Source organism: Gopherus flavomarginatus, chromosome 14 (genome assembly GCF_025201925.1).
Source record: "Gopherus flavomarginatus isolate rGopFla2 chromosome 14, rGopFla2.mat.asm, whole genome shotgun sequence".
Taxonomy (NCBI): Eukaryota; Metazoa; Chordata; order Testudines; family Testudinidae; genus Gopherus; species Gopherus flavomarginatus.
Genome location: NC_066630.1, coordinates 4139809 through 4166578, shown reverse-complemented (window position 1 = coordinate 4166578; position 26770 = coordinate 4139809). Strand labels below are relative to the sequence as shown.

Below are 26770 nucleotides of genomic sequence, written 5' to 3'. Positions count from 1 at the left end.
AAGAGAGTCGCTCCCACTCCGAGCCCTGCGGTCCCTGCCCGAGGCACTGACACTGCCAGTCTGGGGACCGACCAGACCGGGATGGAAAGCTCCTGCCTTCTCGCCTTCTGCCTCCTGGCGCCTCTCTGGGCTAAGGTAAGGGAAGGCAGCGTTCCAGGTGCTGACGTCCATACCCAGCCCCAGCTCTGCGGCAGGTGGCACCACGCTCTGCGGCAGTGGCCACCGAAGAAGGTTTATGGAGCTGGTCTGGCTCACAGGTCTATGGGGCTTCCAGGGCTTGGGATCCAACCACAGCATCACCCCCAGGGGTGCTGGGTGCTTGGTAGTCTCCAGGCCCCAGCTCAGCCCTGCATGGCGAGACTGTGAGGGGTTTAAACCAGGACGGTGTGGAAGGGAGTTCCACATGCTCTGGAGGGGCCTGAGGGGAAATAATCTGCCCAAAGACCATGCTCAGCCCAGAGCCCTGCTCCCAGAGCCTGGGGGAAGGAGGCAGGTGGGTGGGGGGACAGACAGCTGTCCCAGCACGTGGAGCTCAGGGTTGAGGAGAGCAGAGCACAGAAGACGGGGTCGGGACCCAGAAGAGAAACACTGTTGACCAGGAGTCCTAGTTTGGAGTTCAGGTGGAGCAGGAGCAGCACCTCTGCCCATGGCCAGCCTGGGAGGAGACGGGGGGGCTCACCACGCTGTGCCAGTTCTCTGGGGACTCCTGGCATCCCCATCCTGTGTATGGGTGGGCGTGGGGCACCCCCATATGGGGAAGGGATTGAATGCACTGGATATATCGCATGTGGTTGGGGGGGGGGGCCCTCCGGGTGCCACCTCCCCCGGGAAATGCAGCTGCTGGAGATTTAGGGAGGTGGGAGGAGGCTGCAGCAGTTCTTGTGCAGTTGATGCTGTTGTGAAACCATATCTGTGCAAAGGGGCTTTCAAGGTGTCATGCCTCCAGGTGCAGGTCTGCTGCCCTCCCCATGCAGTGACAGAGCGTCCTTAACCCTACTGTCCAGAGTCTCATACTGGGGACCCTCACCACAGTGTCTGAGCATCTCTGACAGGTGGGAGCCCTCCTTCCCTGGGTGCATTCTCCCCTGTAGTGTTAGCTGTTGTGTGTTCAGTGCCTGGGGCTTTGGGATTCTGGAAGGAGCCCTCAGTTCCAGCCTTCTGCAGTGTGTGTGTGTGTGTGTGTGCTACTAATTGTGCCCAGGTGCACCAGTAATAGCCCAGGACCCCATGGTGCCAGGCGCTGTACATTATTAGGTATATTATGGTAATACCCAGGACCCTATGGTGCCAGGCGCTGTATGTTATTAGGTGTATTACAGTAATGCCCAGGACCCTGTGGTGCTGTACGTTATTAGGTGTATTACGGTAGTGCCCAGGACCCTGTGGTGCCAGGCGCTGTACAAACGCAGACCAAGACAGTCCTGGCCCCACAGAGCGCAGTGGTTTGTGGTGCACCAGCCCTGAGACACTGGGGCTCCTCTCCAGGCAGGACATCGCTGGGAAAGGGCCTTTGACACAAGGCTTAAAGAGCAATTAACCCCCTCTCAGAATCCTGCTGAGCCCCCCAGGCCCCAGCATCCCTCAGCGTGCCCCCAACTCCCTCTCACCCCACTCCAGCCTGGCTTCCCTTTCCTTTGGCTAATGGGGCTGGGAGAAGGGGCAGTGCCCTGGTGATGGACAGGCAGGTGGGCTGACAGCTGGTGGGAGCACTCCCTCCCGGCCAGCTCCAGTGAGTGTTCCTAGTCGAAACAAGGCCCCTTCACCCCGTCCCTCCCCAGGGAATGGCAGCTGGGCCAAAGCAAAGCTGAGGGAACTGTACAAGCTGAGCCGGGCACTCGGCACCACTGCACAGCTCCTGATCCCCGGCCGGGCACACACCCAGGAAGCAGGAGTGGGCAAGGCAGAGCCACCAGGATCCTGATAGCCCCACTCCTGGCCTGAGCAGAGAGCATGGTGCCAGCATGCCTGGCCCATCAGAGGGTCATCTGCACATATGCCTGCATCCAGTCACCTCGGCCACAGAGACAGCCGTGCGCTGTGCGTTCCCACGTGTAGATAGTCACAGTCACCTTGCCACACGCACACTGTGACATAGACTATCCGTGCACACACACACCCATATGGCCAAATCTCTCGGTAGCACCCAGGCAGCACCACTGCAATCATGAGGGGTTCCTGTGCTGTACACGTGTGTGCACAGAGGAACCATGGCAGGAGGGATTTGGCTGTCTGGGAGAGGCGTCTGTCTGCTCTGGCTGTGGGGATCTGGTGAGGCGCCATGAGGATCTGGTAGAACCGGGAAGGGTCTGGTAGACTTGGGGGAGGGGAGGTCTGGTGAAGCCATGGGGATCTGGTGGAGCCGCAGGGATCATGGCAGGTTGCTAGCAGTTGTTCCAGAAATGTAACCAAGAGAATTTTCCAAAGCTGATTCCTGCTCAGCCAGGTCTGGGGCAGGGCTGTGCCGAATGGAGGTGGGGCAGGAGCTGCTGGCTAAGCCCTGCAGTTCCCCCCCAAGGGGAAGGAGCGGGTGCACTCTGACCCCCAGCAGCAGGGAAAGTGCACCGTAGAGCGGGAGGGACGAGCCTTTCCCGACCATCCCCTCCTGGTGGGTGCTGGCCAGAGGGTGGTGCCAGGGCTGGCAAATGGGAGGAGGGTTTGAGGAGGCTGGACAAGAGGGCCAGTAAAGACTGACCATCTATGACACCCCCTGTCCAACTATATGCCAGGGACCCGCGTTTCCTCCTGCTCTGGGACACCACACCCTTGACACAAGGTGCTTCCAGAGTCTGCTCAGACCACAGACCCCTGCCCCGGGTAGGGGGTGGCCCAGCCCCATAGCAGTGGGTGCATCATGCTGCCCAGCTGGGCCACACAACAGCCAGGGAGTCAGTGATAGGTGTGAAATGTGAAAAAGCCATCGGTGGGGCCCCACACAGCCTGGCTGCTGCCCCTCAATCCCAAACCAGGCTCCCCTCCACCTGTCCCAGAACCCAGCTCCCGCTACACCCAGCTCTGCCGATGTCCCTCAGCCCCAACCCCCAGCCACCCTCCTTCCCCCTGCCATTCCAGCCTGGCCCCTCTGCTGCAGACCAACAATTTTGCCATGTTACATGTGGGGATTTCGTGACCGAGTTTTGGGACTAAGCTGAACTGCTGTCAGTGAGGCCAGACACAGCCAGCCCAGCGTTAAACCCTTCCTCTCCTGCAGCCACCATGACAGGAGGTCTCTCTGGCCATGTCTACACCACGATCCACAACCATGGCTGGCCCTCCCGCTCCGTGGGTTTCCAGAGCCAGGCCCTAATGTCTGCACAGCAATTGTGTAGCCCCTGCAGTCTGAGCCCCAGGAACCCAAGCCAGTTGTGGGTGTTTTACTGCCGTGTAGACAGACCGTATATCTCCAGTGGGAGGGAGAGGGCAGGCAAATGGCCCCCGAGTCAGCCCAAGGCTGCAGAGAGTGGCCCAGTATCAGGGAGTCCCTGCTTCTTCCTGGCAGGACAGTGAGCCTGGCCCAGCTGCCGTCTCTCTGCTGCAGCCACAGGGACAGTAATGGCAGCTATTTATACACCCCCAGGCGTAGGGCCCCCCGGGACAGCTGAAGCCATTCCCAGCATTCCTCCGGGCTGCCGTCCCGGGAGCAGAGGTGCTGTGGGAGCCAGGCTCGCGCCCTGGCAGAGCTGAGCCGTTCCCAGGGGCTGGGCTCTGCATTCAGGCAAGACGGTACCCAGTGCACTCGCAGCACAGCCCCATCCCTCCAGCTCCCTCGGGCAGGGGGCTGCGGGCTGCTAGCCACCCGCCTCGCTGCCTCGGTTGGTGCGGGGCCCGGAGCCAGCACAGGCCCCTCGGGAAGAGTTCCAGTGCGAAGGAAAATCCAGCGGGCAGGACGGTACTGCCACACGCACTGCCTAGACCCCAAGACCTGCAGCCTGGGCCTCGTCCACCGGCCACGCCTGGCAGCGCCCAGCAGGCACGGGGTGGCTATGGAGCGGGCCAGGCTAACAAGCTGGGGACAATGGGTGTGCAGGGCCAGTGTGCGAGGGGGCGGGGGTGTCTCCATGGGAGGGGGTGTTCATGCAGCTTGTGGTTATAGCCAGTGTGGGGCTGTGTTTGCCCAGCTGTCCCACTGGAATCCCAAGCTGGGCCCAAACAGGCCTGAGCGGGGAGTGTATGTGGCTGCTATTTGGAAAGGTCAAAGGTCAAATTCATGCTAGCTCTAAAAATGTCTGCTCTGAGCAAGGAACTGAATTATTGGGGGGAAATCCCCTCCCCCTGCTCCCTGCCTTAGTTCCTGGTAAAGGGGCATTTGGTCTTCAGCGCATAGAAAAGCAGGTGTGGCCAGGGGAGGGCTCATAGCTAAGGCAGGGGCCAGCAGGGGAGCAGAGATACAGCCAGAGCCCAGCCTCTTGTGTCCTAGTGGCACCGCTCGAGGTGCTGACCCCTCCAGCCACCCCCGCCAGCATGGCCTCACCCCACAGTACAAAGGCAGGGCGTGGGGCAGGCCCAGGACTCCAAGACACCCCCCAGGGCTCAGTGAGGCAGCCTGGGAAGGTGGGGAGGGATGGGGGCCTGGAGAGCTGGTGGTGGCCATCTTAGGTTGTCCCTGAGATGGGTGGCTGGGGGCGTTCTGGTTCATGGTGCTACATTCCAAGTTGGGTCCATCTGCTGTTGCTGGGAGAAACGTCCCCAGCCTCTGTGTGTCCCTCCACTGCTCCTGGATTTCAGTACCTACCGTGCAGAGCCGTAGGGTCGCCTGTTCAGTCCCTTGTCCGTGCACCACATGCCCAAGCTGTCCCCACGCTCACTGCCATGGCGGGCTAATCCTCAGCGATCTGCAAGTGCCCAGGCACGTCCCACGGGTGTGTGTGCACAGTCACGGCCAGGCCCAGTCCAACACTGACGCCAATAGGAGGACCCCGTGGGCATCATACTGAGCCCTAAACGGGTACCACGGGACTCTGCAAAGCTGGCCCCACCTCCCGTCATGCCCCCCCGCCAGGAAATACGGCCCATCCTCCTTGACCTGTGGGTGTCGAACCTCCAGGGGGTTATAGCATGGCATGTTGACAATGACACACAGGAGACGTGCGATGGCTTTGGGCCCGTCTCTGGTGCATAAGCCCCAAGGACGGAGGCGACTGGGTCCTTCTCCCCGCCCCATGTCTGTGCTGCGAGGAGCACGCCCAGTCCCACAGGAGCAGAACCCAGTGTGTTTAGCAGCTCCTCTGGAGAGAGGCTCTCCCCGCCCGGTGCACAGCCATGGCCCGCAGCAGCATTGGGGCTGGGAGCCAAGGGACTTGGCCCTGGCTCCATGGCTTCTCTGTGACCCTGGGAACTGTGGTTGCAGCGTCTCAGTTGTGTGATTCTCCCAGGCTGAGGGAATGTGTGAGTGGGCTCCTGGCCAGCAGCTGCATGGAGTGCCCCAGCACACCCCGCCTGCTCCAGATGGTGAGCAGAGCAAGGTGGGTACCCAGAGAGCACCCCCAGGCCCACTGCGGTGGCTCAGTCAGCCTGTCGTGGGGAAGGGCCTGGGCAGCCATTCAGTGTCTCCAGCACTGGGCGGGGCAGCCCAGGCTGTGTTCAGCTGCAACCCCGGGTGGGCTCCCCGCAGGATGGGGGCAGGCAGGAGCTGCTGCCAGGTGCCAGCCTGGGAGCTCTGGGGGCCAGGGCACCCACAGGACAGGCCGACGGCCCTGACAGAGTGGGCAGCTCTGGAGCAGAATCAGTCGGAGCCTCCCTCGGGGCCTAGACTGCCCCACTGGGTTGGATGGATGCCAGCTCACGAGGAATCAAGCCCATGCTGCCCCCATCATTCCACACAGCACCCCCCTCACCTGTGGGTAAGAGTGTCTGGCACGGCCAGCTTGGCCTGCACTGGGACAGCTGAGGGTGGGGGGTGGCCCCGCAGCCCTGAGCCAGCTGGGTCCCAGAATGCGCCACCAACAGCCTGACGCTGCTCGGTGTGGAAGCAGCACCCTGTGTGGACAACGCGTTGGGGGCAGTACGCCTGCTAGTTATTACATGCCGTACGGTAGCACCAGCCAGGGCTTGGGCCCCACTTGCTGGCCATCCCTGTATCCCCAGCCTGCTGGGACTCCCCGCTATGTCCAGTCGTCACCCATTTCCAGGGGAGTATGGGAGAATAACTCCCTGGAAGCACGGCCACTCAGCCAGCTCTCACCGCCTGGGCTGTGAGTTGGGACCGGCCCAGCCCATGGGGTGCAGTGGAGGGGACCAGCTGCTGCATTCTGCAGGGGGAAGGAGGCAATGACCTGTCCCTTCCAACTCCTCCCCTTTGGGGATTCAGCATCCGGGAGCAGCCTCCTGTGTCAGTTGTGCCCCGAACGCCCCCAGGGCTGGCTGTGCAGCAGGGCCGTGTGCGGCTGGTGCTTGCATTACAGCAGTGCTTAGCAAGCCACAGGGGCTGGAGGAGCCGGGAGTCCATTGGGCTCCCGTTAGCCCTGCTCCGAGGGAGGTCTCACCCCAGCCACTGGCAGCTGCCACTGAGCCCCAGGCAGGATGGGGCCCATTGCACTGCGCACACAGACCCTGGCTCTCGTGGGAGAGGTGATTGAGACAGTGGGCATAGCTCGTCTCAGGGCGTTTGGGAGACAGTTCCCTTGGGACAAGCTGCTTTCTTGCTGGGGGGATTTCCCCTCTTTAACACTCCGCCCCCCGGTGCTGCGGGGTCTGGGGGTGGCAGTGGTGAGACGGTGGCTTTTCTGGGGCACTGGGACTCGCGGTGCTCCCAGGCTGCGGCTGGTGGTGGGAAAGGGGGCAGCGTGACCCCAGCCACTGTGATTCATGTGCCCAGCCCCACCTGGCTTTGCCCAGAACAACAAGAGCCTCAGATGCAAATTTTTTTTACCAAAAATGGGCTTAGAATGGGAGGAATGAGTCAGTGAAGCAGCAAAAGGCTTCCCTGGGTCTTAAACGCCATGGCAGCAGGGCCAGCAGCCACCACAACCAGGGAGCAGCACCTCAGGAGTGCAGGGGCTCTGCAGAGCATCGCGGGGCTCAGGACTGGACTAGCTGGGGAAGGGTGGCTGCAAGTTAGGGCTGAGGGGGGCATGGGCTGGATTAATGGGGGCTGTGGGTCAGGACTGAGGGGCATTGGCAGAGTTGGGGGCACAGGGCTGGGATAACGGGCTGCGGGTCAGGGCTGAGGGGCATTGGCAGAGTTGGGGGGCACAGGGCTGGGATAACAGGGGCTGTGGGTCAGGACTGAGGGGCATTGGCAGAGTTGGGGGGCACAGGACTGGGATATGGGAGGCTGTGGATCAGGACTGAGGGGCATTGGCAGAGTTGGGGGGCACAGGACTGGGATAAGGGAGGCTGTGGATCAGGACTGAGGGGCATTGGCAGAGTTGAGGGGCACAGGGCTGGGATAACAGGGGGTGAGATAACGGGGACTGTGGATCAGGCCTGAGGGGCACTGGCAGAGTTGGAGGCACAGGGCTGGGAAAATGGGGGCTGTGGGTCAGGACTGAGGGGCATTGGCAGAGTTGGGGGCACAGGGCTGGGATAACAGAGGCTGTGGGTCAGGACTGAGGGGCATTGGCAGAGTTGGGGGCACAGGGCTGGGATAACGGAGGCTGTGGGTCAGGACTGAGGGGCATTGGCATAGTTGGGGGCACAGGGCTGGGATAACGGAGGCTGTGGGTCAGGACTGAGGGGCGTTGGCAGAGTTGGGGGCACAGGGCTGGGATAATGGGGGCTGTGGATTAGGACTGAGGGGCATTGGCAGAGTTGGGGGCACAGGGCTGGGATAATGGGGACTGCGGATCAGGCCTGAGGGGCGTTGGCAGAGTTGTGGGCACAGGGCTGGGAAAACGGGGGCTGTGGGTCAGGACTGAGGGGCACCAGCAGAGCTGAAAGGGGGGATCCTGTCCAGCATCTGACTCTCCAGTGCTGTTTGTTCTTTCTCTTCCCTCAACTTTGTTAAAGCCCCATGGGGGAGGGTGGGGTCCAGTGGAGAACAGTGAATACCTGTATGGGGGGGTTCCCATCTCCTGCCCGCCCCAAGGGGGGGGCTCTGAGTTGCCAAGGCAGTGGCTCGCAGGCCCCATTGCCCCAAGTGGGGGGAAGGGAGCCGGAGGTTGCTCCCAGGCTCCGTGCCGAGGGTCCCTTGAATTCCACTCGCCTTTAGATTTATTTGGATTCTCTGCTTAACCCCCCCGGGTTAAGCCCCGAGGTCGCCCGCAGCTGCCTGCAATCCTGGCAGCGTGTTCCCAGCACACACCCAGGCACTTGCCTCTATTTATAGCCAGTGGGGCTGACGCTGTCTGTGCCCTCCCCGCCCTGGCCGTCCCCTGGGGCCTGTGGGAACCCAAGATCAGTGTGATCCCTCTTCCGGCCCCGCTGAACAACGTGGGCCCCCGACTAGGGTGACCAGACAGCAAGTGTGAAAAATCAGGACAGTGGGTGGGGGGTAATAGGAGCCTATATGAGAAAAAGACCCAAAAATCGGGACTGTCCCTATAAAATTGGGACGTGTGGTCACCCTACCCCCGACCCCGAGTCTGGCTGGGGCAGGAGCCATTTGCTTCAGCCTGAGAAATGAGCTGTGGGGGGCTCAGTCTGGTGCTGTGATGGGCGGGCGACCAGGCCTTGCGGGCACCCGGAACAGCACTCACCACTCCCTCATCGCAGCAACCCCACCCACACTGGCCTAGGCACACGCGCGCACACACACACAGCGATACCTGCACCACACACACACACACACACAGACACAGATATCTGCAGCACACACACACACACACACTCACACACACACACACACAGATACCTGCACCACACACACACACACACACACACACACACACAGAGCGATACCTGCTCCACACACACACATCACACACACAGATACCTGCAGCACACACACATCACACACCAGCGCTCTCACACACATCCCGGATTTCTCTCCCTCCCTCTCGTGTGCGCACGTGCGCACACACACACACGCGCACACACACACAGAGTTACCTGCAGCACACACACACCAGCGCTCTCACACACACCCCGGATCTCTCTCTCTCTCTCTCTCACACACACACACACAGCATGCAGTTCACATTGTACATACATGCAGTGCCCAGTCACAAGCTTGCCCAGAATTCTTGCTACACTTATCTGGGGGCAGTACACACCCAAGTATGGTGCAGCCTGCCTGGCACTTGTGCAAGGAGCACACCCATCACGCTCATGTGCAACAGACCCTGAGAGGCCCCCTGCAGACAGTTCACCAATTCCCCACCAAGAGCATCATTTGCATATAACAAGGGACGCTTCAGCGGCCAGAGGCACTGCCTGCCCGCGTGCCTGTGCCACACATGCCCCTCTATCAGCATCACTAGGTGCTGCCAGGGCCTTGGGCTGCAGGCTCCTGGGTCGGGGGGACTGAGGCCAGAGTCTGGCCCCAATCACATCTTCTCTCTTTGCTGTTCCCCTGTTGCCCTGTGAGAGCCGGAGGAAGCCCCCTCCTCCAACCCCCATCCTTCCTGAAACGCAAAGGGCCCCTCCAGACCCCTCCACCTCCCACAGGCCCACGCAGCTGCTCTCTGAAGCCCCACCACAAAAGGCTCTTGTGTTTCCAGAGATGCATGGCTGTGATGTCTCAGCAGCAGCTGCTCTAGATTCTGCCACTCACCTCCTGCCTGCATGGTGGTTTCAGCCTGGACGCAGGGGTCAGGGGCTAAGCTGGATGCTGACACTGAGGAAAGGCTGGGGGGCAGCAGGTGGCACGGGCACCAGCTTCCTCTGGGCTCTGGGGATGTTCAAATCCCCCACACACACACACACTCCACTCCACATCTTCCCACCCCTGCTCCACCCCAGGCACCTGCTCTCACCCCACTCCTTCCCCCAAAACCCTGCCCGCCTCTTCCCACCCCCACCCCACCTCCTTCCACCCACTTCTGCCCCCTCCCCAAAGCACATCCCATCCCTTCTCCTCCCCTCTCCCCCCGCAGCGCCTCCTGCATGCCACGAAACAGCTGATTGCGGTGGGCAGGAGGTACAGGGCAGGGAGGGAGGGGAGCTTGGCTGCCCATGGGTGCTAAACTCCTGCTAATTTTTTTCCATGGGTGCTCTATGGCAGGTGGGGGGCGGAGGAGGGTCTCTCTGGGCTGGGGTAATAGGATCTGTGATGGATGACCGGGACTGATGGGTGTCTCGTGGTGCACGTGACTACATCTGTGTGCACGGCGTGTGGGAGTGCACGTGTGACTGTGGCCGTTTGTGCACAGGGCACGTAGCGGTGCACAGGCCTGTCATGCTCTCGTGTAGCACGTATGGTCTGGCTAGGGCGCTTGCTGAGACACCCCAGTCCTGCCCATCCTAAGATCCAGGTCTGAGGGAGGCGCCTTTAAAATACAATATTTGACCAACAGCGCCACCTAGTGGCCGGACAGTGGTCTAGTTTAGCATTCCAGGACACCTCCCCCTTTAAGTGCTACATTCCCGCCATTCCCAAGATTTACACTAGCAGGCTGTCTTTGCAGCCTGCGTGTAGCTGGCTGGTCGGTGTCTCTGAACCGCACTGGTTTGCTAATGACCCGACCCGAACGCGCAACCACTGGACCATCTGGCTGTGCAATGACTCGCCGTGGTCGGCCTGGAATCTTTGAGTTCTCTGTGTTCTGCGTTGACTGGTCTTTCTGGGGGACGATCTGTAGATGTCATCGGCTTCTGTTCAACTCTCCATTGTTTGTCTCGATTGCATAGGAGCTGGGCACTGCCTTCTGTTTCTTCACAACAGCTGGAGTTGTTCAGCCTTTTCCCCCATCCGATTAGCTATGCACATGGCCGCTAGGGTCTAGACCCAGCAGGTCTCTAACTGACAGGTGTCCATTGTAAGAGTGTTCATAAGCTCTTTTAACCTCTTTATTCAATTTGGCCCCAGTCTTCATGTCTGGCCACTTCGGCGATAGAGCCAGTAGCTGGCTGCCTGTACAGCTCTCTCAGCCTTTCCATTCACTTGTGGGTACTGTGGGCTGCTAGTAATATGATAAAAATCCTATTTCATTCAGACTGACTTAAATGCTGCTGCAGTGGATTGTGGTCCATTGTCCATCACTAGTTGTTCTGGAATATCAAAGTGAGCAAAAGTGCACTTTACTTTTTCAATAACACTGCAACATGTTATATCTTTCAAGTACATTATTTCTATATAACCAGAAATACAGTCCATGATGACCAAGTAATGACATCGTCTGAATTCACATAAATTGCAGCTGGTCCCATCCAAGGTCTGACTGGTTAAGGTGTTGTTATTAAAGGTTCTTTGTGTTGTGCTGCTCTGTTAGCTTGGCAATGTTCACATGCCGATACTTCAGGTCCTCACTGATGCCCTGTCACCACACTGACTGGTTGGCCTGTTCGTGGCATTAGTTAATCCTTTATGTCCTTCAGGGATGAGGTTTGGGGTTTCTCCTCCCATTTCATTTGGAATTACAATGCAATTGCCTTTAATCATGAGTCCATTTGATTCACTTAACTGTCCACTCACAACAAAGTAGTCGCTTGTCACATCCTTAGTCTTCTTTAGACTTAGAACTTCCTGAAGTTGTGTGTCTGTTGAGCTGGCGTAGTCTCTTTCCTGACATTGGTCTATGTGTCCATAGCATCCATGGACACCTTTACGTCTTCTTTCAGCTCACAGGTAGTTGGGTGCGATGCTGGGCTCCATGATAGAGTTTTCCCAGGAACATATTTAGCAATTGGGCTAAATTGCATGAACCTGAACAATAGATGCTGGCATCTCAGCAGTGCATGATCCAGGTCTTTTCTGCTGATGACGGTAACAAGGCAGTTTATGGTCTATTATCTGTAAACTAATCCAGTCTGTGCAGGATCCGTACAAGCTCCCACATGCCCATACATTTGACAGGCTCCTTTTCAATCAGTGCACGTTGTTTTTATGCTTCTGTGAGTGTGCGAGAACAAAATGCAACTGGCTTCCACTCAGAGGCCTAATGCTGCAACAATGCAACACCCAGCTGTTCACATCTGCACTGACCATTGTGGGTTTGTTCACACTGTAGTACTGAAGAAATGGAGCTGTTGAGTTCATTTCTTTTACCTTTTTGCTGTGTCCCATAAAGTAATCTGTTAAAGCAAAAATCTCCCGAAGGGTGTGATCAATGTAGTTCGTTTAGCACTTTATTTGGCTAAAGGAATTTGCCAGAATCCATTTGAGGCATCCAGCTTGGAGAATACTGTAGCTGCTCTCCCTTTGGGGAGGAAGTCATCCCATGTTATCTTCCAGAGCTGCATCATTAAGTCTTTTAAGGTCCACATAGGAATCCTGCGAGGTGTACTCACAGTGTCTCTAGAGTTATTTGTATTGGATTGCCTTCCAAAATGCCAACATCAAAAAATATTCTAACATGTTCCTCCACCTTTCTCAGTGGGCCCTTCATGGCTGCCACACTGCGGCTAAGAAGGCTGGAGGTCTGTGGTCCTTCACTCACATACGCTCTGAACACATAACTTTTGTCTTTGTATGTTGTTTCAGCGGTGAACTGGCCCATGCAGTTCAGAATCCTTCCAGGGCTAGTCAGATGACTGTCAGGTGATTGCTGCTTTAGAGGGGGATTGTAAATCCCTTCTGAGAGGACTATGACATCAGCTGTTTTAGTCAATTTTAAAGTCAATTGTCTTGCCATGAATATTCAGCTGCCCTCTCCAGGCAGGCTCTAAGGCATCACAATGGCAGAATCCCAGAAACAATGGCTCTTGATTGTCGGTGAGCCGAGTCAGCTCCCTGAATGCTTTGGTGCTGCAAACAGCTGCAAACTGTCCATATTTTGTGCATGTGTTACAGCACGGATCTCCACCCGGCTAGACCTTTTCCACACCTTGCACATGTGGGCTGGAATTGGTTCCCCTTAGCCTGGGAGTGTAACGGGATTCTACTCTGTATTATACTGTTCAGCCAGTAGGCGGCCCCTAATTAAGTTCACCTCAGCCACACCTGGCGGAGGGTGAAAGGGCCTTAGGATGATCATGTGTGGGATGTACAGTGTAAGCAAGCTCTGTGACCAGCCCATCTCTGTTACCGACGGACATGCCAGGGAGGTCTCTCCTTGTCGCAGGGGGCGCACGGCAGTGCCTGTTAGCGCTCATGCTGCAGTTGTTAACAGCTTCTAAGCTAGTTTCTTGTTTTTCACGTTTCGCGCATTGCTCGTGGGTTTCCTGTCTCTCGCTGAGGGGGCTTTGCTCTCTGTGGCTACGTTAAATCACTCTTCAGTTGTACCTGCTGCACAAGGTTTTTAATCGGTTAGCCAGCCTGTTTGGGCAGTTTTCATGCTTTGCATTTCCCAAATCACAGTTTTCAGCTCATGTAAAGCAGTTAACATTTTCTCCTGGTCCTTGAGTTCGCTGGGGACAATGTGCTCTGGCATAACGCCCATTTCTCTGAGGTGCATAGTGTGCGTCTAACATAGCCAGACCCCTTTCCTTGTCGTCTTAGTGACTATCTTCCAACAAGGGCAAAGGATCTAAAGCTATGCTCTGCCTGCTTCCCCATAGCATAAATCAGAGAAGATACCCGGATAGCTTCAGTTTCTTTGTGAGGCTTGCTTGTAATGCTAAAGCTTCTTTCCAGTCTGAAGGTTTGTCAAAGCTGAAGGTCTCTGGGATTTAGTGGTACGTGTATGAGACCCTGCAACCTTTCTCGCTTTGTTCCTTTTGTTTGCAGCCTTGGTTGCTGTTTTCTTTCTGTTCTGAATTTACTTCTGACACCATGTCATGTATTTCTGTGCCGGATATGGACTGGCTACAGCGCCTGCTTATGCACACCAGATGTGTCCGTCACACGAGCCTTTGATGCTCTGACAGGTGTGGCTAAGGTTAGCTTAAAATAAGGTATTTTCACACAGTTCCAGCACCCAGTAGCAGAACAGTACAATGCAGATTAGCATTCGGTTACAGTACTGCGGCTGTTTGCATGCACAGCATGTAGGAATGTGTGTGCCCTTTGCAGGGAAATTCCATAATCGGCACCTAAGAATAGCCAGGGGCTCTTGTGCTGGGGTGCCCCTATGGGGGTCTCAAGGATTCTGACAGCCAGCCTGCTGCATTCTCAGTCAGCGGTATTGTCACCTCTGGCAGCCCTTACCTGTCCAAAACAGCGCAGTCCCGTGGAGCAGGAGAGAGGGGGGTCTGCCTCTGCAGAGAGGAAACCCTGGGCAAGGGGAATCCCCCAGGAGGAGCGGGGCATTGCCTGTCACAGGCACCAAATTGGCACAAGGTGCTGCTGCAGCCTTACTGCTGGGAAGAGCCCCCCCCACCAGTGCTGGGCAGGGAGCAGGGCTGAGTGCGAGGATGGGATTGCCTCGCATCCCCATGCTCTGGAGCCATGTGCCCCCTTCACTGCTGGCAGCATAGCCTGGGTGGGGAGGAGACCAGCCTCGCCTCGGAGCCTCCCCGCCGCATGCAGCCTGCAGAGCTGGTGTTGGTTCCCACAGGAGACAGGGCAGCGACCGTCACCTCAGAGAAATCCCAAGGCCATTGGCTCCTCTCTGAGCCCTGGGATCCGAACCGTGGCTATCACTCGTTCCATGCCCTCACCAAATACCTAGGTGGGGCAATGACCGACTGCCACTCTCACTGCTTCCTGCCCAGCAGAGGAAGGCAGGCTGGGGTGGGGGAGCCAGCAAGCAGCAACTGGGGTGACCAGTGGGATGACCTGACCTCAATCTCTATCCCAACAGGGCATCAACCTCTCCCAGGGGGAGGCTGGCCTCCCCGCCAGCCCCCTGGTCCTGTATCCGTGGCGACAGCGAGCTGGGCCCAGCAGGGTGAAGAGGGCCTGGGTGATCCCACCCATCAGCGTGTCCGAGAACCACAAGCGCATCCCCCATCTCCTTGTGCAGGTACGTGCTGCCCCAGCCCGGCCTGAGCAGCCCAGGGCAGGTGCTCCAATGGCCCAGGGCTCCAGACCTCCAGAGCTGGGCTGCGTAGGGTGCAGGCCAGGCTCCCCCCTGCTCGGCCTGGCAAGGGCAGCTCTGGGGCATCAAACATGGGAAGGACAGAGGCAGAAAAATGTAGATGGGGCTTCTTCTACCTCAGGGGTCACCCAGCATCCAGGCTATAGGGGCAGGGATGTAGGTTGGCCCTCACTCCGTGGCTGCGCCCTCCCAAAATCATGTCAGACACTCACCCAGCCCTCCCATCATGTACACACACACCTACAACTGCACACACACCCCACCACCATTCACACGCAGCCACCATCCACCATCACACACACATGCATCCACACCCATCCACCATCACACACACACATCTCCACCCCGATCTACCGTCATACACACACATCCTCCATTCATACGGAGCCACCATCACACACACACACACACACACGCGCGCGCATCCACCATCACACACACACACACATCCACCATTCACCATCATACACACACATCCCCTCTTCATACGCAGCCACCATCCATCACACACATGCATCCACTACTCACATCCACCTCCACACACCATCACATATGGACAATCATTGCACATACACACATATCTACCATTGCACACACACACACACACACACACACACACACACACACACACACACCCATTCATCATCTCACACACACCCATCCACCTTTGCACAGGCACACATCCACTCTCTCCCACACTTCCACTACCACACACACATGCATTATTGCAGGCGCACACACCCATTCCCCATATCACAAACACTCCCATTCCCACTCCCTCCCAGACTTACACACACACACACACACACACACACACACACTGAGTCATACCCTCACCCAGCCTGAGCCTGCCTTCCGGTGATGTGCTGAGCATCCCTGGCTGCTGGTAACGCCTTGCGGCTGGGTGGCTCAGAGGCTGATCCAGGCAGCTGCCCACCCCTAGACCTCTTGCTCCCAGGATGGCTGGGCCTGCACTCGTCCCAGGGGGCTAGGCTGGGGATGGGTGAGGGACAAGAGGTTGCCAGCCCTGTGGGTTTATTTTCACACGTCTCTCTGGCAGATCAAGTCGGATAAGCAGCTGCCTGGGGGCGTCATCTACAGCATCAAGGGGCCGGGCGTGGATGAGGAACCCCTGGGCATCTTCTCCATTGACAAGTTGAGTGGGAAGGTCTTCCTCAACACCATGCTGGACCGAGAGAAGAACGACCGCTTCCGGGTAAGGGTCCCTCCCTGCATGCAGCTCGGCCTCCTCTGCTTTTGCTGCTGTGTCACACACACACACACACACACACACACACACACACACACACACACACACACACACACACACACACACACACACACACACACACACACACACACACACACACACAGAGCTAGTGTGTGGAGGGGGAATGTTCTGGCTTGGGGAGGAACTCAGTGCCTCCTGCTGGGAGCCTGGCATGGGATAGGTGTGAGCTCTCCAGAGCCAGCATGCCCAGTCATACCCTACAGCGCCTCCTGCTGACAGCAGCTGGTACTGACACAGCCCTGGAGCCAGTAAGTCAGCAGTGAAGTGTGCTATTGTCTGGTGGCTGGTAAGGAGCTGGGAGCTGTGGCTGATGCCTGTTCTCTGCCCTGTGCCCAGTTGAGGGCCTTTGCCCTGGACCTGGGGGGCGCAACACTGGAAGATCCCACCGACCTGGAGATTGTTGTGGTGGACCAGAACGACAACCGGCCCCTGTTCCAGCAGGAGGTTTTCACGGGGCACGTGGTGGAGGGAGCCGTTCCAGGTGGGTGCCTTTGGTGTGAGAGTGCCAGGGCCTGGCATTCACCGGTGTGGCACAAATCTAACATGGAAGTATGAGCACATAGCTAAGGAGGAGCACAAAGAAACAGCACCAGCATGTAGGGAGATTGGAAAACATAATCCCAACGATACATGTACAATGATGGAGTCTAAATTAGCTGTTACCACCCAAGAAAGAGATCTTGGAGTCATTGTGGCTAGTTCTCTGAAAACATTCACTCACTTTGCAATGGCAGTCAAAAAAGTGAACAGAATGTTGGGAATCATTAAGAAAGGGATAGATAATAAGACAGAAAATATCATATTGCCTCTATACAAATCCGTGGTATGCTCACATCTTGAATACTGCGTGCAGATGTGGTCGCCCCATCTCAGATATATTGGAATTGGAAAAAGTTCAGAAACAGGCAACAAAAATTATTAGGGGTATGGAACAGCTGCCATGTGAGGATAGCTTAAGACTGGGACTTTTCAGCTTGCAAAAAAGACAACTAAGGGGGGATATGATTGAGGTCTATAAAATGATGACTGGTGTGGAGAAAGTAAATAAGAAAGAGTTATTTACTCCTCATAATACTAGAACTAGGAGTCACCACATTAAATCAATAGGAAGCAGGTTTAAAACAAACAAAAGGAAGTATTTTTTCACACAATGCACCGTCACTCTGTGGAACTTCTTGCTAGAGGATGTTGCGAAGGCCAGGATTATAACAGGATTCAAAAAAGAACTAGATAAGTTCATGGAGGACAGGTCCATCAATGGCTATTAGCCAGGATGGGCAGGGACCCCCCCCCACTTAGCCTTTTATTACTAAAAGTGGGGAATGGGTAATAGGGGATGGATCACTTGGTGATTCTCTGTTCTGTTCATTCCCTCTGGGGCAGCTGGCACTGGCCACTGTTGGAAGACAGGTGTCACAGAGTCTCCAGGCGATGCTCTGGAACTGCTCCCCACAAAGCCAATCAGGACTTTGGGGAGCCTCCTCTCCCTTGGAGCAGACTGTCTTCAGGGCAAGAAGCTCACACGGCTTCACCTCCTGGGTCTGACCTTGGAGCATTCACCATATGCCCTTCCATGCACTTCCCCCAGTGAGTCCACCCAGGCTGGGTCCTGGGGAAGCCACAGGGTCCTGCACCCCCACTTTGCAGTCAGACGTGACTCTCAGCCAGCCAGTAAAACAGAGGTTTATTAGATGACAGGAACACGGTCTAAAACAGAGCTTGTAGGTACAGAGAACGGGACCTCTCAGCCAGGTCCATTCTGGGGCCAGTGACGCAGACACCCACCTCTGCCCTCACTTCCTGTTCCCAGCCAGCCCCAAACTGAAACCCCCTCCAGCCCCTCCTTTCTGGCCTTTTCTCTTTCCCAGGCCAGCAGGTAACCTGATCTTTTTGTTCACGTTTAGCCATCCCCTTGCAGGGAGGAAGTGCCCTGGCCATTTATTGCCAGGGGACAGCGTGTCAGCCATTTATGCACACTGGAGACTTCAGAAATGCCTTGGGGAAACTGGGGCACCCACACAGTATTCAGAGGAAACATTAAGAACAGTCCCACTTCGTCACAACAGGATCCTGGGCAAGCTGGACCTTTGGGCTGATACAGTCTGGCTGTTCTTATGTAGGGACAACATGAGAAAGGCTAAGGCACAAAATCAGTTACACCTAGCAAGGGACATAAAAGGAGGGTCTTTACAAACATTAGGAGCAAGAAAAAGCTGAAGTTACATGTAGGGCCTCCACTTAGTGGGGAAGGAGCACGAACAACTGATGACATTGAAATAGCTGAGATGTTTAATGCCTATTTTACTTCAATCTTGACTGAGAAAAGCTAATGGTGACCAGATACTCACTATAATTAATATTGACAACAAGGGGGGAAGGATCACAAGCCAAAAGAGGGAAAGAACAGGTTAAGAATATTTAGTTAAGATAAGAGCATGTATAGATGGGATTCTGTTTTCCAACAGGCATCACTTTACATTTATCAACACTGAATTTCATCTGCCATTTTGGTTGCCCAGGAGAGGTGTGGGCTTAGGTGAAATTACTATAAGGTGGTTGCGCAAGTGGCTGAAAGACCTCACTCAAAGCGTCGTTATCAATGGTTCAGTGTCAAACAGGGTAGAGGTATCTAATGGAGTCCTACATGGGTCTGTCCTGTGTCCAGGCCTGTGCAATAGTTTAATTGATGACTTGGATAATGGGTGGAATAGGCTTATAAAACTTGCAGATTACCCCAAGCTGTGAGGAATTTCAAGCACTTTGGCAGTCAGAATTAAAATCAACAAGATGAAAGTCAATATAGACAAGTGCAAAGTACTACATGTAGAAAGGAAACAATCAAATGCACAGCTACAAACTGGGGACTATCTGGCCAGATGGTCGTGCTGCTGAAAGGATCTGGGGTTGAGGGTGAATATGAGTCCACAATGTGCTAGAGCTGTGGAAAAAGCTAATGTCATACTGGTGTGTATTAGCAGGAGTGTTGTATGTAAGACATGGGCAGTACCTGTGCCCCTTAGCTGGAGAACTGTGTCCAATTCTGGGCGTCGCACTTTAGAAAAGATGTGCACAAATTGGAGAGCGTCCAGAGAAGAGCAACAAACATGATCGAAGATTCAGAAAACCTGACCTAGGAGGAAAGGTTAAAAAAACTGGGTATATTTAGTCTTGAGAAAAGGAGACTGAGGGGAGACCTGATAACAGTCTCCAAATACGTTATGGTTGTTCTGAAGAGGATGGGGATCAATTGTTCTCCATATCCACTGAAGGTAAGAGAAGTGATGGGCTTAATCTGCAGCAAGGAAGATTTAGGTGAGATATTAGGAAAAACTTTCTACCTCTTCGAGTAGTTAGGCTCTGGAGTCGGCTTCCAAGGGGGTTGTAGAATCCCCATCATTAGAGGTTTTTAAGAACAGGTGGGACAACCTGTCCTGGATGGTCTAGATTTACTTGGCCCTGTCACAGCGCTGGGAGCTGAACTCGATGACCTCTCCAAGTCCCATCCAGCCTGACATTTCTATGGTTCTACACCCACGGTGTATTTCTGATCGCAGGCACCTACGTGCTGAAGGCAGAAGCCATAGACGCTGATGACCCCGACACGGACAACGCAGCCCTGCGATACTCCATCCTGGAGCAGGGCTCCGCTGGGCTTTTCAGCATCAATGAGACCACAGGCGAGATCCGCACCGCGCAAGTGGGGCTGGACCGCGAGGTAATGGGCCTTGTGGGCTGGGAGTCCCTGCTGCCTGGCTCGGGGACATGTCTCTGCAGGCACACAGCAGGCTGGGGGCCGCCCGACTGCACTTGATTAGTGGTATACTGAGTGGCAACCAAGCCCAGTGTGCTCTGGCTACCTGTGGGCAGCCCCTGGGCAAGACTAGCAGAGCCCTGCTGGGACAGACCCAGGGCATGAATAACAGACTGTGCACCAGGGCGCAGATGTGAGCTAACTCAGGCCAGTGAGGAGTGGGTTGGGCAGGCCCTGGCTGGGTAATGCAGGGCATTGCCCCTCTCCAGGGGTCCAGGGCATGGGGGGGGAGGGCTGGCCCTGGCCCTGGCCCTGGCCCTGACAAACAGGCAAGTAGCTGACTCCCTCCTCCCCAGGTGGTGAGTGTGTATAACCTGACCCTCCAAGTGGCCGACATGTCAGGCGATGGCCTCACCACCACAGCCACAGCCGTGATCTACGTGGACGACATCAATGACAACCCACCCGAGTTCACCAAGCCGGAGGTAGGGAGCTGGGCCAGCGGCTGGGGGGATGGAGTGCAGGATGCCTGGGGGCCAGTCTGACTCACTGCATGGCCGTGGGGGGGTTCCTGCCCTCTGTGGGCTCCGTGCCGGGGGGACGAGGATCCTGGCCCACCCTGGGCGAGATGTGAACGTGGGCCGTGCCATCGTGCCAGGTCATGAGTTCCCCAGCTGCTCTCTTGCAGTTCTCCCTGGAGGTGCTGGAGAACACGAGTGGCGTGGACATCGGCCGGCTCCTGGTGCACGACAAGGACCTGCCCGGCTCCCCCAACTGGCTGGCGCGATTCACCATCCTGGAGGGTGACCCGGACGGGGCCTTCGCCATCCGCACCGACCCCCGCACCAACGACGGCGTTCTCTCCATGGTGAAGGTGAGGGGACACCACCCTGGGCCACAGCCTGTCCCTGCTCCTAGCCCCAGGGGGCATGGCCAGCGCCATGCCCCAGCCAGGCCCCTGCTCCCTCCAGCCCGGGCCCAGCTGGAGATGAGTCACTCAGTGCAGGGGCCATGCTCTGCCCCTCGTTACCAATGGCCCCAGGGAGCAGCCCGGTTATGTCCCAGCCCAGAACGCCGGCCGGAGAGCGGCCCCTGGGCATGGGGATGGGGAGCCCATGTGCAGAGCAATCCCTGGAGGATAGGGGTGGGGAGCCCCACTGGAAAGCGATTCCTGGGGTTTGGGGTTGGGGACCCCATGTGCAGAGTGGCCCCTGGGCACGGGGGTGGGGAGCCCATGTGCAGAGTCATCGCTGGGGCGTAGGGGTGGGGAGCCCCGCTGGAGAGCGACCCCTGGGCATGGGGGTGGGGAGCCCACGTGCAGAGCAATCCCTGGGGTGGCTGGCCTGGGGTTAGCGCTTTTCCCTGTGACTAACTGTCAGCCCCTCCACTTTCAGGCCCTGGACCACGAGGGGCGGGACCACTTCACACTCACCGTCTCCGTCCAGAACCAGAACCAGCTGCACCCATCGGCCCCCCAGACCACTCGGGCCCTGGCCATGGTGCAGGTGCAGGTTCAGGACGTGAACGAGGCACCTTTCTTCCCCGAGAACCCCCGGCTGGTCAGGGTGGAGGAGGGGGCACCGCCTGGCACCGAGCTCACCACCTTCAGTGCCAGTGACCCCGACACCCGCCATCCTCAGGCCCTCAGGTGAGCCCCCCACCAGGGGCCAGCACCACCTGCACCCCCAGGAGCCCTAGCAGACCCTCCAGGAGCAACCTGGACACAGTGCCAGTGGCTGGGGACCAGGGGTCGGAGCTGCACTGGCCAGCGAGGGGCCCCATGGGGTGGTACGAGGCTGGGGAACTTGGCCCTTAGTGCCCACCGAGTGGAGGCAGCAGCCAGGCTGCAGGGACTGCTGAGGCAGGGGCTGGCGCGCTGGCCTGCAGGAGCCCTGGGTGGGGAAGACAGGCTGGCAGGGGCTGGGAGGTCAGGTTCAGTGCTCTGCCGTGCTGGCTGCAACTCCTCTGGCTTGGCACTGGCTCTGGGTAGGGTGTTACCCGCCCACTCTAGGGCACCTCCACCATCACCCGATTCCTAGGGCTCAGGGCATAATCTCCTGCAGGCTTGCGGGGCTGTGTACCGGGGAAAGAACCTTACGCTCAGCTGCTAGGTGTTAACAGTTACCCCCTAGAACCCACCCGCTAAGCACCACGCCCCACAAGGCAAGTGACCGTTTCCTGGTGGTCAGTCAGGATCAGCTCATGTCTGGCTCCTCCAGCATCTGCACAGTACAACTAGCAGTGCGCTGAGGTCTGGCAACTCCGATCTTGGGCTGTGTCTGGAGTTGGTGCCAAAGACCTTCCTTTTGGACCCCACTTTCTATAGTTTAGCTTGAGTCCTGCTTAGCTCTTCCTTAGCCAATCATTGTGAACTGAAGCATTACAGGACAATCCTTTGCCCAAGCCTACCATACTGCAGACCCAGCAACACCCACCACTGCGTTGATTTAAACCTTGCACAAATTTAAACCTCTGCAATAAACAGAAACAAGTAAAGAACCAGCTGGAAACCATATAGATAAACAATCGAGACAATACCATAAAGGCAAACCAACGACGGTAGCTTTCACGCGGTGCTGCTCAGGTTCCTGGCAGCCAGGCTGCTGTCTCTAGGCAGCTTACGAGCTCTGGCTTTACCTGGTGGCAGTGGGGACAGAGGTGCCTCCTGAGCCCGCTCTGACATTGTTTTACCATCATTTAGCAGGGCTGTGACTTTTTGCTTCTCCTCCTCCCCGCTGCCAGCTGCTCATGCCAGGGCAGGGCTCCTGGGATGCCCCCTGAGAGGTTTGAGTTGGTTGCCTAGGCAAATAACTTGGTGTCTCTGCCTGCAGTTACTCCCTGGCCTATGACCCGGCCGACTGGCTGCTGCTGGACCCGCGCTCCGGGAGGGTGCAGACCAAGCGGGCGCTGCCAGGCCACTCGCCCTTCCTGCAGGGCAGCTGCTACACCGCTGTCATCCTGGCCAGCGATAATGGTGAGCTGGGGGCACTGGCCCCACCTGCCCTCCCGGTGAGTGCTGGGCCCTGACCTGTCTGCCCTTGTCCCCAGCTGACCCACCGCACACAGCCACTGGCACCTTGTCCATCGAGATCGTGGAAGTGAACGACCACTGGCCGGCCCTGCTGCCGCTGGCGGGCGTCATGTGCAGCGAGCCCAGCAAGGGGCAGGGGCTGCTGCTGAGCGCCATAGATGAGGACCTGCCGCCCCACGCTGAGCCCTTCCACTTCCGCCTCAACCCGGACGCCCCCCAGCTCGCCCACAACTGGAGCCTCAGCCAGCTCAACGGTGAGGACAGGGGCTGGAGTGAGCGCCAGCTGCAAGCACCTCTCCCATGGATGGGAGGCGACAGCCTGAGCCCCGCTCCCCCTCGCCCTGCAACAGCTAGGGCAGAGCCGCCCCAGCCCGCCTGAGGGGGAAAGACTTGATTGGCCAGGGGTGGGTGGAGCCTAGTGGGGGGGGCAAGGGGCTGATTGGTGAGGGGGGAGCAGGGGGCACTGACTGGTGAGGGGGAGCAGGAAGCACTGATCAGTGAGGGAGGAGCAGTGCCCAATTGTGGGGGGGGAGCGGGGGGGCTGATCAGTGAAGGGGGAGCAGGCCCCAATCGTGGGGGGGAGCAGGGTGCACTGATTGGTGACGAGGAGCACAACTTGATCGGGGGGGGCAGGGCCCGATCAGTGATAGGGAAACGGGGGTTGATCAGTGAGGGGGGAGCAGGGCCCGATTCGTGTGGGGGGGGAAGCAGGGCCCGATCGGTGGGGGGCAGAACTTGGGGCCATACGGGCTGGGTATATCATGGTATCCCTGTCTCCGCTCAGCGACCCACGCGGTGCTGGCATTGCTGGTGCCGGTGCCCACAGGGCTACACTCCCTGCCGCTCCTGCTCAGCGACTCCGGGAAGCCACGGCAGGAGCATGTGCAGCTGCTGAACGTCTCCGTGTGCCCCTGCGATGAGGGGGGCAGCTGCCAGGCCAGCGTAGCGGCTGCATCGACGGCTGGGGTGGGGCTCAGCTTTGGGGCCCTGATGATTATCCTCAGCAGCATCATCCTGCTTGTGTGTAAGTGAGACACCCCTCCCCCCCCCCGCTGACCCCCACCCCAGCCCCAGCCCGGCCCCATCACCTCTCTCTGTCTCTGCAGCGCTGGCCCTGCTGGCGGCCGTCCGGGAGCGCTGCCTCCGGCGGCCGCAGCACGAGGGGCTGCTGGGGAGCTCGCAGGACGACCTGCGCGACAACATCCTCAACTACGACGAGCAGGGCGGGGGCGAGGAGGACCAGGTGAGGGGAGGGCAGCCACATGCGCCAGGCAAACCAGCCACACACTTTGCTGCTACCCCAGCCCTGCGTGTGCCCCTTGGTCCCGACCCAGCGCCCCCTGCTAGCCCAGCCCTCCGTGTGCCCCTCGGGCCCCATCCGGCGCCCCCTGCTAGCCCAGCCCTCCGTGTGCTCCTTGGTCCCAACCCAGCACCCCCTGCTAGCCCAGCCCTCCGTGTGCCCCTCGGGCCCCATCCGGCACCCCCTGCTAGCCCAGCCCTGCCCCTGTGCTGTCCCCCATCTCTCCTGTTTAGGGGACACACACACCATATTACACCAGACTGGGCAGCACCAAACTGCTGCTGCCCCTTGCAGCCCAGCGCCCCCCGCCGGCAGGACCTGCTCGCCGGCAGGCACTAAAGCTTTTCTCTCCATAGGGCGCCTACGACATAAACCAGCTCCGCAATCCCGACTTCTTCCCCCGAGCCTGCCCCCGGGGCAAGCAGCCGACCCGGAGAGACGCTCCCTACAGCTACGCCACCCCCCCCTATCCATGGAAACTGCCTGCCAGCCCCTCTGACATCGAAGACTTCATCAACGAGGTGAGCCGGGGACAATGGCATGGGCTGGAGCTGCTCCCAGCCAGCCCCGGGCTGCGCCCGCCAAGCTGGAACAGGCCAATGAGCCAGCTGGGCAGGTCTTCCCGCCCGAAACCTCCCGCTTGGCCAAGCTCCCTGAGAGCCTGTCTGCCGGCCCCAACGCCCCCATGGCCGGTCTGCCAGACCCAATGACCCCGCTCGGCCGAGCTCCCTGAGGGTCGGTCTGCCGGCCCCAATGCCCCCGCTCGGCCGAGCTCCCTGAGGGCCTGTCTGCCCGCCCCAACCCTCCCGCTCAGCCGAGCTGCCTGAGGGCCTGTCTGCCGGCCCCAACGCCCCCATGGCCGGTCTGCCAGCCCCAACGCCCCCGCTCGGCCGAGCTCCCTGAGGGCCTGTCTGCCGGCCCCAGCGCCCCCATGGCCGGTCTGCCAGCCCCAACGTTCCCGCTCGGCCGAGCTCCCTGAGGGCCTGTCTGCCGGCCCCAGCGCCCCCACTCGGCCGAGCTCCGAGGGCCTGTCTGCGAGCCCCAGCGCCCCCGTTCGGCCGGGTGCCCCCATGGCCAAGCAGGAGTTGGCAGACTGGCTAAGTTCCCTGAGGACCCATCTGCTGGCCCCAAGGCCCTGCTTGGCTGGATTCCTGCCACACTGGAGCTGGCATTTTTCCAGCGTCCAAACCATGCTGGGCACCTCCCAGGACAGACACAGCCCCTGCCCTGACCCTGGCACAGGAGGGAGGGAACTGGTGTCCCACTCCCCTCTCTGGCTGTGACTGGCTTGAGAGGGTTGGGGGCTGGTGCTCAAGTGGGCCTCCCGGGGTTCCTAGGCGCCGAGGGGTGGGCACAGGCAGCCAGGGCAGGGCCAGGTTGGCAGGAGGGCCCAGCTTGGGCATGGAGACAGCTGCCTGGCCCAGGGGCTGCTGCCAACTAGCCAGTAGCCACCCCCCACGCACACCTCACAGCCCTTTTCTCCTGTTTCCAGGGGCTAGAAGCAGCCGACAGCGACCCCAATGTCCCCCCCTACGACACAGCCCTCATCTACGACTGCGAGGGCTCCGGCTCCGTGGCCGGCTCGCTCAGCTCCATCGTGTCCAGCCTGACAGATGGCGACCAGGACTATGACTATCTCAGCGAGTGGGGTCCGCGCTTCCGTCGGCTGGCGGACCTGTACGGGCACTAGGGCCAGGGCAGGGAGGGGGACTCAGGGACCAGGAGGGCAGAGCTTGCTCCTGAGCGGCAGGGAATCCTGCAAGTAGGGGGCTGGGCCCTGCCCAGCGCCAGCAGAGCCTGGGAGCAGCCGCCTCTGCAGGATGCGCCCATACAGCTACCGAGCCCTGGACACTGAACACCTGAACAGCACCAGCCTTGGGAACAAGCTGCTTCTAACAGCAGAGTCAGCCCAGGGCCCAGGCAGCGCCCCCCCATGCCAGGGGCTAGGCTGGGCGAAGCCACTTCCTGCAGCTCAGCCCTGCCTCTGCCCATGCGCCTGCCCCAGGAGGGCTCAGGGATGTGAGAACTGCACGGACACCCACACGCCCAGCTCGACCTGCAATGACTGCTGAGCCAGGCCACCATCCAAAGCCAGGGGAAGCAGGCACCAGCAACAGGGAGAGCGCTACAGCCAGCTTTAACTTTAGCCTGGCTCTCAAGGGGCAGGCTGGGGAGTAGGAGGCAGCCAGAAGCAGGTGCAGGAGGGGAGCAGGGGGAGGAGAGGGGCAGGGCAGAGGGGAGCAGGATCGTTACACAGGGAGGTTCAGGGCACTCTTGCAGCAGACATGGAAGGGGCAGAAGCTGGCTGCGGGCCTGGCTCCCAGAGTAGCTGAGCTGGGAGAGGGTAGAGAACACAGTCCTCCAAGGCGGGGGCTCCTGCCGGGGGGGGTGGCCAGGGAGCTCAGTGCAGGAAAAGTCTGGCAGGGAGCTGTGGATCAGGAGG

At 58.5% G+C, this 26770-nt stretch overlaps 1 protein-coding gene across 1 annotated transcript; it reads left to right on the top strand.

Moving 5' to 3' along the window:
• On the top strand, positions 1-26403 carry CDH15 (cadherin 15). Its single transcript, XM_050922639.1, has 14 exons — positions 1-135; positions 14718-14879; positions 16015-16170; positions 16582-16726; positions 19800-19960; positions 20353-20481; positions 20685-20870; positions 21391-21644; positions 22828-22970; positions 23045-23281; positions 23812-24051; positions 24134-24270; positions 24684-24848; positions 25820-26403. Exons 1-14 carry the CDS (start codon positions 82-84, stop codon positions 26015-26017), a joined length of 2367 nt encoding a protein of 788 aa, XP_050778596.1. The 5' UTR covers positions 1-81; the 3' UTR covers positions 26018-26403.
• Positions 26404-26770: the final 367 nt, after the last annotated feature.